The 13539-nt window shown below is 52.4% G+C and overlaps 2 protein-coding genes across 2 annotated transcripts in view; both read right to left on the reverse strand.

The window, feature by feature from the left end:
• NRPC2 (nuclear RNA polymerase C2) overlaps positions 1-13539 on the reverse strand; it is a 161063-nt gene that overhangs the window by 42000 nt on the left and 105524 nt on the right. The window contains exons 19-29 of the mRNA XM_086781473.1: positions 5470-5586; positions 5285-5365; positions 5080-5184; positions 4879-4959; positions 3567-3698; positions 3433-3477; positions 3213-3290; positions 2965-3104; positions 2753-2861; positions 2537-2661; positions 2314-2449 (exon numbers count right to left, since the gene is read on the reverse strand). Coding sequence (XP_086637599.1) covers positions 2314-2449; positions 2537-2661; positions 2753-2861; positions 2965-3104; positions 3213-3290; positions 3433-3477; positions 3567-3698; positions 4879-4959; positions 5080-5184; positions 5285-5365; positions 5470-5586 — 1149 coding nt within the window. The remainder of the gene's footprint in view (positions 1-2313; positions 2450-2536; positions 2662-2752; positions 2862-2964; positions 3105-3212; positions 3291-3432; positions 3478-3566; positions 3699-4878; positions 4960-5079; positions 5185-5284; positions 5366-5469; positions 5587-13539) is intronic.
• On the reverse strand, positions 10197-12189 carry LOC147613508 (uncharacterized). Its single transcript, XM_086781181.1, has 2 exons — positions 11417-12189; positions 10197-10503 (listed from the first exon to the last, which is right to left on the reverse strand). Exon 1 carries the CDS (start codon positions 12173-12175, stop codon positions 11468-11470), a length of 708 nt encoding a protein of 235 aa, XP_086637307.1. The 5' UTR covers positions 12176-12189; the 3' UTR covers positions 10197-10503; positions 11417-11467.

Consider the following 13539-nt stretch of genomic DNA (forward strand, 5'->3'; position numbering starts at 1 on the left):
AAGAACCGTTGTTGGGCAGCATAAGAGGTAGCCAGCAAGCGTTGAACAAGCTCCCCCAAGACACACTAGCAAACAGCATTGGCTGCCGACGGGGGTGTTCACAGTGCCAACTGAATAGCTGAGCAACCGGCCCGTGCTGCCGCTAGGATGGTAACACAGCTGAGATAAGAGTGGCGGTGAAGCGATGTGCACTAGTGTCGCCACATGGGCTCGGCAGAGCAGGCCAGACTGGAGGCAACCTCAAAGGCTGGGCAGCAACGAGCTGGCGGAATAGCAACAGCCGGCGACAAGCTAGTGGCGAAGCAAGGCGTGCAGGAAGCGCAAGGTGCGCTTAGCAGCTAGGCACACAGGAGAATCTAGGCGGAGCAGGCCAGGGGGGTCCTCCAGGCAACGATGGCAAGCAAAAGCGGAGGTGGCTGAACAGCTGGCATTGGAGGAGTACGCAGCACTAGTGCCACCGGTAAAATGGGTGGTGCTGCCAATGTGCTGGGCAGCCAGCACTAGTGCCACCTGATTTTGGCGGCAAAAATGGTGGTGGGTTGCTCTGGGGCAGCAGACGGCAATGGCTACACAGTGGACAGTACAATGAGGGCATGGCTCTGATACCAGTTTTGCGAGAAGCTTAAGGTTAGCAGACTGGCAGCTATGGAGGCTCACAGAGATACATGGTGATGAGTGTAGTAAAGAGAGAGTGAGAGATATAACAAACCAAGAGAGGCACAATGATTGCACAACTCAAAAATACTTTGATCAATAATACTAAAAGCTTCAAAGAGTACACTGCTTTTATAGGCTATTAGAGCCTTATCTTTTAACACAACACACACTTAGGCATGACACATGGCAAGTGCCCATGACATCATTGCTTATCACATACACATAAACGCCTACAAGAGGAGAATCACACGCACTCACTTACTCGCATAACTTACACACACATACAAGGGCTTTTCACACACAGACGTACACAAACAGGGTACATGTTCACATACAAATGGAGAGACTCCAAATACCCATGTAACTAGTGTCACAAATCAATCCAAACCTCCCCCTAAAATTTTCAGATTGTTGGGAGTTCCTATGGCCTTTGAAGTCACTTTGCATCAAAAGGTGGTATGGGCTCTTTTAAAAAAATGGCATATGGAAGCGTATGTGCTACATCCCAAGGCCCTAGCAAGGTTAACACATCTAACTTCAAGTTAGTTAAGTTAACCAAGGATTGGGGGTTTGGCAATCTAATGGGGAGGTTAGGAGTATTTATGAGGCATGGGCTGTATATGGCTCCTCGTTTATAGGAGACCTATATAGGTGACTTTTGTAGTCAATTTGGGGTAAATCTCCTCATACCTGGACTCGAGGCGGCATGTGAGACAACTCCCGGAGGGGTGTGTCTTGGTGGTATCAGACGCCAGGGCTTCGCACATGGAGCCATGTCTATGATACTTATAACCTCCATGCTCGGGGGTGATCCTCATTGGCTCTATGGTTGGGCGGTGAGCAAGATGCCATTGTCTTTATGTTTCCTGTCATTTGCTTTACTTTAGGTGTCTGCTAGACGAGGTTCTTACATTGGTATTAGAGCCGGAGCTACTAGTAGGAGGCATAAGGAACTCCGAAAGGAGAAGAGAAAATCCATCAACAAGATCTTCTGGATTAAGGCAAAGACACTCGCTTTATAGGCTTCCAAGGTCTAAGGTGGTATTGGACACCATTGACAGAGGACGGGAAGGAACTTGGCATGGAAGCAGAACATGGCATGGTTGGGTATGCATGGAACAGTGTTTCACTGCTGCATATCCATGAAAAAGCAGATAATTTTTGTAGTATATGCGTTGAGTTTTCATGGTGCTTTTCAGCTCCCAGATGCATGCAAGTAAGGGATTTCCGTAGAGTTTAGCCGTGTGAGCATGAGATGGGAGGGCTGATATTGATGCATGCACAACCCATGTGCATGGGGATAGCTGCTAAAAGAATGGTGCGTGCCTTTTTGCACGAGAGAGAAAGAGAGGAGTGGACTCTAGAGTGCTGTGAGGATTGAACGTACAGTGGGATGCCATACAGATAGCTGGCTCAGGAAGTGGAATGCTTTTTTATCTGAATAGATACACTAATGATCACCATATAAGTCAGATATAGATCATGCTTCAAAATAAAGCGTTCAACTGGTAGAAGGATCTCTGCGTAAAGCCGATAGCGTGGGCTGAGTTCCAGCTTCCTCGAAATGAATTCACTAACTGAATTTTGAAAATTTTCAATTAAACATCAAAAGTGCAACTTCCAGAGCAGAAGGATGATTTCATGTGAAACATGTACCTCGGGCCTCCTTGTATGCCGAAATAACACTTTGATAACAAACTGCTGTTCATCATTTGAAGTAAGAAGAACTTTATCCACAACGGCACATTCTCCTGGTGGGCCCTTGTAAGTCATTGGGGTTGTTTTGTAGGCACTAAAAAAATGTAACCCAGTGTAAGTTTCTAGTTACCCTAATATTGGTTTGACCATATTTGGTAAGCAAAGGTTTGAGAATACAGACCTGTCAGGCATGGCCATTGGATTGGGGACATTATCCCTTGTATTGATGGGGCTTTCCTTGTTGATATAAATATCACCAGGCCTGATTATTTCCCCTACTCCAGCTATACCATCAAGGTCTTGAAGCTGTCCATGAAAAAGTTGGCAAGACAAATTGATTTTTCAGACACTGACAAACAATATGTCATACAAAGAAATACTTCATCAACAAAGATACCTGAGCCCTATCAGGAACACGTAAGCGGCCCTCTTTATCCGCAATAAGTTTTGGAGCAACAATTCTGTCTGAGGTACGATTTTGATATTTCTTAACGAGTGCTGAAGACCTGCACACAAACCGCCCAGAAGTCCAAAGCTTCATAAATCGCACAAAAAAAATTGGTGTAGCTTTCTTTACTGAAACATTTTTAGGGTAGGGTTAGAGCTTACTTCTTCATCACGATACACCTTCCAAACCCTCTGTCTAGGGATGATTTGTTCATGACAATTGCATCTTCAATATCATATCCACTGTAACTCATAACAGCAACAGTAGCATTTTGTCCTGCCCCAAGTTTATCATACTTCACCTGCCCATCATTCAAGTTAGAGGTTCTATTTAGCTTTATGAAGTTGGGAAACAAGAATACACACAATTCCACAAAATAACATTCTCTGAAAATATAGATGAAAAATACCAGTTCAATACTCCTCGTTGTAAGCAATGGGCGTTGTGGATATACCAGGAGATATAGTAGTGTGTCCATCCTACCCAACTGTGCCCAAACTCAAAAACCTTAGTCACGGCATACGAAACTAATGCAAGATACAGTATCCCTTAGCTATGCCTTCAGGGTTATCAAAGAAGAGGAAAACTATCATATTAACTTGTGCATTGTTCATCACCCATTTACCTACCTGATTATAGGCAATATTCCCCATGGCTTGCTTGCCCATAGCACACTGCAAAGCCAAAATCCAATGTTTCCAGATGTGAGAGAACATATTAACACAAGCACTAAAAGAAATTAAAATGGAGTTCAAACTTCTACCTGATAGGTATTACGCGGGGACTGATTATGATGAGGAAATGGAATAAGGCCTGCACAAACGCCCAGGATAGTGAATGGTTCAATTTCAATATGAGTCGTCCGGGAAGTTGCTTCACCTTCATAAAGTGCTATCTGCAGTTATGACAGGTTTCATAACTCAGCCGGTTTATAAGAAACCATTTCGCTTGTTAAACCATGCCCTAGAAAAGGTCCCTTTCAACCCATGTGCGATCAAGTAAAACCAATGATGTCTCTATAACCTAAAAGTGCAATGGACTAACTTTCTGACATTTCCTTGCAATTGGAATAGATGAAATAATAGCGTAAGGATGCAAATAATAGAGCAAGTTTTCCCTCGAGTTAAGAACATTTACTTTAACTAGGGCATTTTGTTACATAGGTTAAGAGCATCCGAAAAGGGTGATTAACTCAGAAGCTTATAATAGATACATTTTATGATATCCCTGACCACACTAAAACACAGAAAATAAAACGACATGGACTTGCAGGCAAACACAACTAGCTTATATACCTAGATGAATCCAAGAACATGCCCAAATTCACGTTATAAGAAGTGCAATATATAACCTCATGGTAGTCATCCACAAGACAATAAACCATCAACTCCATCATGCATAGTATGAACTAGATACTAAGACATCCCCACTAACGTCATCACTGCCCAATAGTGGGTGTAGAACTTGGTATCAATATATGCTCCCACGCACACACACCACGTGCACGCGCACACGCACACACGCACACATAAGACCATACATTCATACAAAGGTCTGTGTACTGAGTTTCTGTCAGAGCTCCGGAGCTACAGGGCAGACTGAGCCATAGCGAAGCCTAGCACTAGGAAAAAAGTAAGAATTATTACAACAAAAAGGTAGCTGATAGAGAATATGCACCACGAAAGATAGAAAGCATTAACACAATATCAACTCACTGCAACTTGGATGAAAACACAACTAACTTACACTGAATGATACAGACTAAATAACTGCTTTCACCATGGTCCATACCAAGGTGTAAATAACTGTGATGAAGGCTTTCCTCGATCCTCTCTTCTTCATAGGGAAGGTGTTTGTAAAAACGAAGAGAGTGGGAGTTGGTTACACAAGATATCTTCAAGCCTAAAATGGAGGACCGAAATCGTGCATGATGGTGGTCACAAAATCAAACCAAGATTGTCACAAAAAGAGTTTATAACCCTGTTTGCGGGTCGTACGCTACAAACATCTTTGATAAACAACCACAAGAGCACGGACATGAACTCTTTACACACATAGCTAGATTTCATACAGACCAGTGTATTATTTTCTTCGTTAACATCAAGGTACTCCACCAGCCCCTCCCTCAAAAAATCATCAAAGGTTCGAAATCCATCCTGTAAAGAAGATTTTTGATCATCCAGCCGACTCTAAAAAGCAGCTCACCTAGCTGCAGCTTTCTTTTCATATTTTTGCACTGTGAAAGTTTGTCTGCTTTCTTGGGGAAAGAAACCAACCTTTAGCTCTTTCATGTGGTGTTCCTTTACCCTAGATACTCCTTGATCTGCTATTACCAGCGGCCTGCAGACGCGACCACCATCTGAGGCAACATAAACACAATGCTGTTGATAGTTTGGTTAGCAGTTAGAAAAAACACTTGGCGTCTTGAACCAAAAGTCATTAAATACAATATTAATTTCACCAGACTTAACCATGGAATACCTGCTTTGGGTTAGTGAAGATGCTAACAAACTCGCCAATTTTCCCTGCTCTACGAAGGAGCCTCAGAGTATTTGCAAACCACTGTTGTCAGATGAACAAACATAACAATCCATCAGACCCCATGCCAGACCCAATTAAAGGTTTCAATTCATTCAAGTTTGATTGATGAAGAGCATGTCTAGTACCAGTGGACGTCTATGCACTCCAAGAATAAGTCCATTAAAAATGACCAGATAAACTTTTGAGGAATTGATTTCATCTCCCGATAACATGCTCAAGTCCTCCACTCCCAATGTGGTGCACTGGAAATATGGATGCATCCAACAACAACCATTATTTTAAGAACAAACACGTGTCCAAAATTTTACTGCCAGCACTATCTCAAAATCAATCCTTGTAGCACTGAAAATTCAAGTTTTTTTTTTTTCCAGGAAAAAGATCCCTTAATTAGTTAAAGAGAAAACAGCCACAAAGGGCTAAGTACAACCACTAAGGGGCTAAATACAAACTCCTATAAGGGCGAGAAACAAGCGATCATAAGGGGGAGAGATGCTTCTCCTCTGGCTGGCTGCTCTCTGAGGAGAAGGCTATCTCATTCAAGAGGAGGGGGGGGAAACAACCACACAGGTGGTCTGTAGTGCCAAATCGGGTCACCGCCTCTATCTGTGAGGAAAGGGCCAGGCCTCCAAAGTGTCAAGAAGGCTTCCCGCCGCTTCCGCATGCGGTCAGAACCTCCCTGCAGCTTCCCCCACTGACCACGGAGGGTGTGAATGATGTCCAGCCATATGCTCCTAATGGTCTCAGCCGGCGGAGTGTGGGTACCCTCAATGGCCTCGCTACATCTAGCATGCCAGATGTGCCAGGCTGCTATGCTACTGCAAATCTCCCAGCACTGGCATGAGCCTCGACGCCAAACACCTACTGGTGGGGCTGTGACTAGTACTACTGCAATACGATGGTGGGAGACTTGAAGGGCATGGCCTCCCCCATCCTCCTCGTCAGTCCTGACCACTCTAGCCTCGGTGGCCCAAGCAACAGTACCCCAAGTGATAATCCGGGTCAATGCCCTGTCCATAGCCAAGATGTGGAGAATCCGCTGCCAAATCTGCTGAGCCTTCGGGCAATCCCAAAGCCAATGTCGTTGAGATCCTGGGTATGGCCACACCTCGGGCAAGCTGCCACCCTCCGACTACCAGCCAAGTACCCACTCCCAGACACTTGTGTGCCGTCAACCAGAGGAAGAGAGTGATCTTCCTCAGCCGAAAACCTATCCCAAAGCCTCTTCCAGAAATCTGAAAGGAAGCGCTGTGATAGGCCCTGAGACTGCCAGTGTGCTCCTATTGCTGGTGTGCCATCTATCTCCGACATTTGGATCCTCCGGCCGAGCCTCGTGGTATATGCAAAGAAAGGGGCATCCAGAGTCTCCACCCGATCTGTGGGATCATGCCATGTCCACTCTCCAGGGTCCCACTAACCGCGTGAGTGGTCGGCACTCCCAAATCCATAACCGCCAAACTCTCTCCTTGGCCACCTTGGGCCGGTGTTGGATCTACGTGCCATGCACGAGCCCAAAAACCAATCACCCTCAGCCTCTGCAAGGTGCAGCCTCTGAAATCCTCCAAGGGGTACTCTGATCTCTCTTTCCCCCCCCCCCCCCCCCGGAAAAACGATCCTTCTATTAGTTAATGAGAGAACGCCATAAGGCTACAAAGCTCACCTCGCAAGGAGGGATAAAAACACACAGAGAACACCTGAGCTCCACCCCCGTGGCTGGCCGCTCTCTGGGGGGGGGGGGGGGGGGGCTACCTAGTAGTACATGTGGGAGGTGAGAAAAGCCAAACTGGAGGCCTATAGTGCCAAGTGACATCCTCGCCCCTCGTGATGAGGAAAGGGCCAGGCTGCCAAGTGCGGAGGAAAGCCTTGCGGCGACCTCTCATGCGATCCGAGTCGCCCTGAAGTTTCCCCCAGTGTCCTCTCAAGGTGTGAATGATGTGTACCCAGAGGGCCTGTATGACCTCCGCCGGTGGAGTCGCCTGGCAGTCAATGGCCTCCCTGCATCGGGCTCTCCATATGTGCCAAGCCGTCATGCTGCTGATCATCTCCCATCTGTGCCCGACCCCCTCCCGAGGGGCTGCAGAAGAGAAGTCTGGCGTCGGAACCACCGCCATCGCCCTGTCAGAGACCTGGATGGTCGCGCTGCCAGGGACGTCCTCATATCCAAGGGCTGGGCCGCTGTCCGTGGCCCAAGCCACCGCACCCCACGTCACCAGCATCTCACCTGGCGAGCCTGCAAAAACCATCCTGAGAGCGCGCTGCCAGACCTGCTGTGCCTGTGGGCAATCCCATAAGCAGTGCCGCTGCGACTCCTGTGCATGGCCGCACCGAGGGCAAGACGCTGGGTGTCTGCCAAAAGCTAGCCAGGCCCCCACAGCAAGTCCTCTATGCGCTGTGAGCCAGAGAAAAAGCGTCATCTTCCGGGGCCGGAAGCTGGCCCAAAGGCACTGCCAGAAGTCCCTAAGAAAGGCAGGGGAGAGCCCCTGTCGCCGCCAATGCTCGGCCGCCGCCGGGGTGCTCGCTATCCTGTGCCTCTGAATCCGCCGCCCCAGCCTCGCTGTGTACTGAAAAAAGGGGATGCCTGGGCTTGTAGGGGCCGAGTAGGGATCTCGCCAAAAACCACTCACCTGGATCCCACTGAAGGCGAATAAGAGGCCTGCTGTCCCAAGCCCATAATCTCCAAGAACAGTCCTCCCCTATCGAGGCCGGTGAGGGGTCTACATGCCACTGTCTCTGATGAAAGCCGACCACCCGCACCCTCTGAAAAGTACAACCCTGGAGCTCATCCAAATCTAGTCGTGACCTCTCAAGCTGGCCACCCTCTCCCACCTCAAAAGTGAGTGGGGTGACTCTCTCCGCTGTGCCACAGACCGCTAGAAGGATCTCATGCCGAGTAAAGACGCCCATCCACTGTGGAGGTGGAGGGTCCTATACTGGGGTCCGCCATTCCCGGGGGATGGCCGCCTCAATGTCCTGTCTCATCAACTCCTCTGCCCCTCATCCCACTGAGTCTCCTCTCCTGAACCTCTAGAGGCAGCTGCTGAAAACATATCCAGTCGTCTAGGGACTGGGCTGGGCCGGAGCTCAGCGGGCCCCACGACACGTGAGACCGCGATCCAACCATATGGCCACTGGGAAGTCGAATCAAGGGGTTCGAGATCAATGGCTGCCTCAGGCGCTCCTCATCGGTGCCCGGGGGAGACTGTAAGAGTGACGGCCTCAGATGCGCCCAGGCCCTCAGAAGGCTAGCTGCAAAACGCTCCTCGAAGCCAAGGCCCACTCCTCTGGATCGCTGCTCTGTAAAGATCCACCTGATGCTGGGGGTCCAGGGGCCGCTAAGAGAAGGAGTGCGGCTGAGCATCCTGGAAACAAGAAACTCCTTCCACGGCTCAGCGCCTGGTAGGAGGCCACGAACTACCAACTTGCCAAGCAAAGCTCGGCTTTGGCAAATAGGATCAACAATGCCCAGGCCGCCTCTCTCCCTCGGCTGAGTGATCACAGCCCATGCCACCTTGGCCCTGGCGGGCCGCCCGTCGCCACCGGACCAAAGAAAGTTCCTGATGAGCCTCTGCACCTGGCCAATGCACGCCCGAGAGAAGGCCCAGCAAGAAGTGATGTACCACATGGTAGCAAGCAGAACCTGGTTGGCCACAAGTACTCGGCCAGCCAAAGATAAACGAGCGGTACTCCAATACAGAAGCTTCTTCCGAATGCTCAGAAGAAGGGGGGCTATCTGCTGCTCCGGAGATATGTCAATGCCCACATAGCATCCCAAATAACGCACTGTAGTGCCAGGGGGCAGCCACTGAAAACCATCAGCTGGCCTCCAAGTCGGGGGGGGGGGGGGGCATAGAACTGACCCACAACCCACACGACTTGTGCCAGTTGATCAAAGCGCCCGAAGCTCTGCAAAACCTGTCCATGGCTGAGGCGAAGCGGCGGAGGTTCTCCTCTCCTCCCTGAAGATAGACAGCAGTGTCATCCGCAAACTCCGAGTCTAGGAGCTCCTCCGAGGTGCAGATGGGAAGCTGGAGGCCCCGCAAACCTGTATCATGTGCCGTCAAAAAAGTGCTCATGGCCTCCGCCACAAAAAGAAAAAGAAAGGGCGCCAAGGGGCACCCCTGCCGCACCGAGCGCGAGAGCTGGAACCTCTCTCCGCTCATGCCCTGTATCAGCACCTGGCTATGAGCCGATGTGTAGAGTGCAGAGACCCCACGGATCCATTGAGGGGGGAAGCCCATCCTCTCCATAGTGCCTTCCAAGAAGGCCCAGTCCACCCGATCATAGGCCTTCTCGAAGTCGAGAAGGAGCACTGCCAGATCCTCCTGCCGAAATCTAGCCAAAGCCGTAGCCTCCCAGAAAGAGAAGATGTTATCCAGAATGCTCCTATCCTGGATGAAGCCTGTCTGCGTGGAGTGGATGATGTCCGGAAGGTGAGGCTGAAGCCGCCTGCTGATCGCCTTAGCTAGGACCTTGTAGGCCGTGCCTAGCAAGGTGATCGGTCTCCACTGTCTAATCTCCAGCCTGTCTCCTCCCTCTTTGGGGATCAAGTGAATCAACCCCTCTGCCATCCTGTCCGGCATGACTCCCGACTCCATAATCTCCTGGAATGCCAATCTGAAACCCCTATGTAAGAGACCCCAGTACCTCTGGAAGAAAGCCACTGAGAGACCGTCCTCTCCTGGGCATTTGCCCCGAGGTAGTGCCTGAAGAGCCTCCTCCAGTTCCGTATCCGAGAAGGGGGAGAGAAGGGAGTGCTGCAGATGGGCCGGCACAACCGGTCTCGTGAAGCTCCAGATTGCCTCCCGAGCCTCTCTCACCTTGTCATCTGCTGGCTCAGCAGAGAGAAGATCCCTGTAAAAATCTGTGGCTATCGCCCGAACCCTGGGGGGATCCACCACAACCTGGCCATCAGCCTGCCGAAGACGCCTGAGACCCTCTCATCTGAAGCGAGGCCCTGTCGCCTCAAAGAAATCTCAAGTCACTCTGTCTCCAGCCTGTGTCCAAAAAGAAGCCCGAGCATGGAATCGGAACTCCACCCTCCTCTCCTCGATGGATCTAATCTCAGTGCGAGCTGACTCCATCTGCTCTGAGATCCAAGGGCTCGTAGGATCCCTCTCCTGGAGTCTCTGAAGGGATGCTAGACTCCTCCGCAGGCTCCTCTCCTGCTCTCTGAAGGCCTCCAGACGGTCCAGGGTAGCCTGTCTGAGCATCCGACTGATCTCCTGCAAGCCCCTGGCAAGATCGCTGGCTGCCGATCCTCTCCTGAACTGCAGCTCCTGCCAGACCTGCTCAACTCTGGTCGCAATCTCGGGCTCCTCTATGAGACAATCTGGAATCCGGACGCTCTGGCCCCGCTCTCCTCTCGTAGGGTCCTCGATCTGGAGAAGCACTGGAAAGTGGTCTGAAAACGACGAGCCTGCAAGTATGCCCACAGTGCCACCTCTATCACAGGCCCACTCATCAATATAAAACCTGTCGATGCGGGAAAGGTTAACTCCTGTGGCCCGTCTATCCGAGCGCGAGAAAGATAAACTCCCCTGCAACCTGCCAAACTCCAGGAGCGTCCACGGATCCTGGCCTCTCACCTGCAGCACTAGTTCCTCCCAGGCAACGAGCTCCGGCCCATGAATGGTCTCCTGGCTGCCCCCCATCCTGTCCTCTGCATCCTCCAGCATGTTGCAATCCCCCCCTAGGCACCAGTGGTCTGCCAAGGGGAGGGACTGCCTAATGGTGCTCCAGAACTCGGCTCTCCCGGTCGCCCCATTAGGGGCGTAGAAGTTGAGGAAGCCAATGCGGTCTTCCCCAACCCGAAGGATGATCCACTGCGCTCGACCCTGGACCAGAGTGCCAGAGTCCACAACCTCGGATAGAAGCTGCTCCACTGACTGAGATGCATACTCCACCCTGGTTCCCCTTGGAGCCATATGCCAGAGACCAAAAAGTGACTCCTGCCTGGCAAGATCTTCCCGCAGGTGCGGGTACGCCCGGCAGAAAGGTGGTGCTCCTGGATGAAAAGGATATCTATGGGTCCTCCAACGAGAGCCCTCTGGATCTGCTGGCGAAGTCTGCCCCGACCAATGTAGCAGCGATGTCCACCGAGACCCTGGATGTTCCATGAGAGGATCCTCATGGATGAGCTATGGCAAGTGAAGCAGCCGCCACTGGCTCACCCCTCTCAGCCGGCCCGGATGATCTGCCCTCCACTCTGTGAGTCTTGGGCGCCGGCTTGGAGGGAGAATAGTCACTGTCTGTCCGGGTGCGGAGTCTCTCCAAAAATAGGGTGACCTGTCTCTGTGTCCAGCCCCACTCTGCCTTCGCCCTGTCCAGGGCATAGGCGTGAGACCAATCCTCTGCATATATGTATCTAAAGGTAGGCTGCACCCTCGGGGTGGCATGGAGGAGAATCAGTAGCACCGCCTCAACTAAGGTGTGGACCGGATCCACCCGCCAATCTCCTATACCAAACAAGCTCATGCGGGCTGAGTGTAATCGGGTCTGCAATAGGTCCGTGAGCCCCAAGTCACTGAAGTGGTGAGAAAACTCCAGTATCTGATCACGCAAAACTTCCTCTACAGAGTTACAATCCCATGCTGTGTCTGGGGCAACACTGAGAGGAAAGGAGAAGGCCACCATGCTGCTCACCACTGAAGGAGAACGAGAGGGATGGCACACCACGCAAACTCGCAAGGGCGCGACCAGTGTCTCGAACGGGCCAGCATCCAGCTGGAGGCACCTGAAAAAACCGTAATCCACTGGTAGCCCCATCACTCGCGGGGGCCCCCTAGGGGAGGCTGGAGAGAACTCTGTGGTGGCGGGCGAAGCTAGGATCGCCATCTCCACCGGCCCGGAATGGCGGTGAAACAGCCGCTGGACTGGCCTACCCAGCTGCGCTGCCCCGGGGCAGTGGGTGGTCTGGCGAAGTATCCTGGAGAGGCCGAGGGAGGGATGGGGGCTCGCGGAGAGGGGGGGGGAGAGCGAGGAGAGGATGGAGAGGCATCTGCCAAAGGACAAGTGTCAGGGGGGGCCGCCGGGGGAGGCAGGAGGGGGGGGCTGGGGGGGAGAGGGGGGGGTGGAAGGGGTGCTCTCCGGGTGAGGGGAAGAGGAGCCGGGGGTCGCAGAGTGCGGCCCGGGATCCTCAGGAATCTGCTCCAAGGAGGGGGCGGGGCCCCCCGCGGGGGGAGGCGGGAGCGGGGTCTCCACGTGGGAGGCTCCACCAGCGGCCTCAACGGGCACTGAGCCTGAATCCTCGTCCATCGGGGTGGGACATGCTGGCCGCCTATCCCTGACTGGAGCATAAGTGCGGGTAGGAGCCTGTACGCCAACCGGAGTCGCCTGTCCGCCAGCCTGTGCTGCCTGCTGGCGTCTGCGACGGTCCCTGCGGGCCGGGCGTTTCCGCCGGCGAACCTCCTGCCATCCGCCAGCCTCCTGGGTCTGTGCGGCATCCTCCGCCGGGGCCTGCTCATCAGATCATGGCGCCTATTGTGGCGAGCCAGGGATGTCCGGTCTCTGAGGTGGATGGCCACCCCTCGGGTCTCCTGCAGGGGGTCCAGAGGCGGCATAGCGTGAAGGATGAACCCCCTTGCGGGGGCAAGCGCGTGCGAGATGGCCCATCTCCCGACATGTATAGCGCTGGCCGGGCAGGCCCGAATACTCCACGCGCGGTATCAGATGTCCTCCAGAAAGACAAGGGAGGAGGATCGTCTTCGGGAGGGACTCCGGTGATGGAACCACAACACGAATGGCCGGGAGTCCTGCTGCCCGAGCTATCACTGAAGCCGCTGTCTGAGGCGTCTCCACCACCTGCCCGAACGCCTTGCCAATGGATGACAAGAGGGGCAAGTACTCCCTACGGAGTCCAGGAAAGCAGATAGTGACGGGAAAACCTGTCGCGCCTGCTAGCGGGTCAGAAGCGGGGTCGAAACCATGAGTCCATCGCGCCAGGAACGTCCGGGATGAGCGGAGGGCAATGGGGCTCCGAGCCAGCACCATCTGAGCTGCCTGGGGGGACTCGCCACGTCCCAAAAAATCTACGCTGACGATCTTGGCGGGCACGCCAACAAGGCTGCCTTGCAGAAGGTCGCGAAGCGCTCTCCGCATCGGACGGCTACCCACTATCTTGCAGACCAAGGAGGAGGCCTCAAGAGCGGATACTGTGGAAACAAACAACTGATGATCTTCAGCTGTGAACTCCAGACGGA

Source organism: Cibotium barometz, chromosome 43, assembly GCF_041138505.1.
Source record: "Cibotium barometz isolate CiBa-2024 chromosome 43, ASM4113850v1, whole genome shotgun sequence".
Lineage (NCBI taxonomy): Eukaryota > Viridiplantae > Streptophyta > Polypodiopsida > Cyatheales > Cibotiaceae > Cibotium > Cibotium barometz.

Coding starts and splice junctions, on each gene's coding strand:
- LOC147613508 (XM_086781181.1), bottom strand. CDS start 12,175: ATGGCGATCCTAGCTTCGCCCGCCACCACAGAGTTCTCTCCAGCCTCC.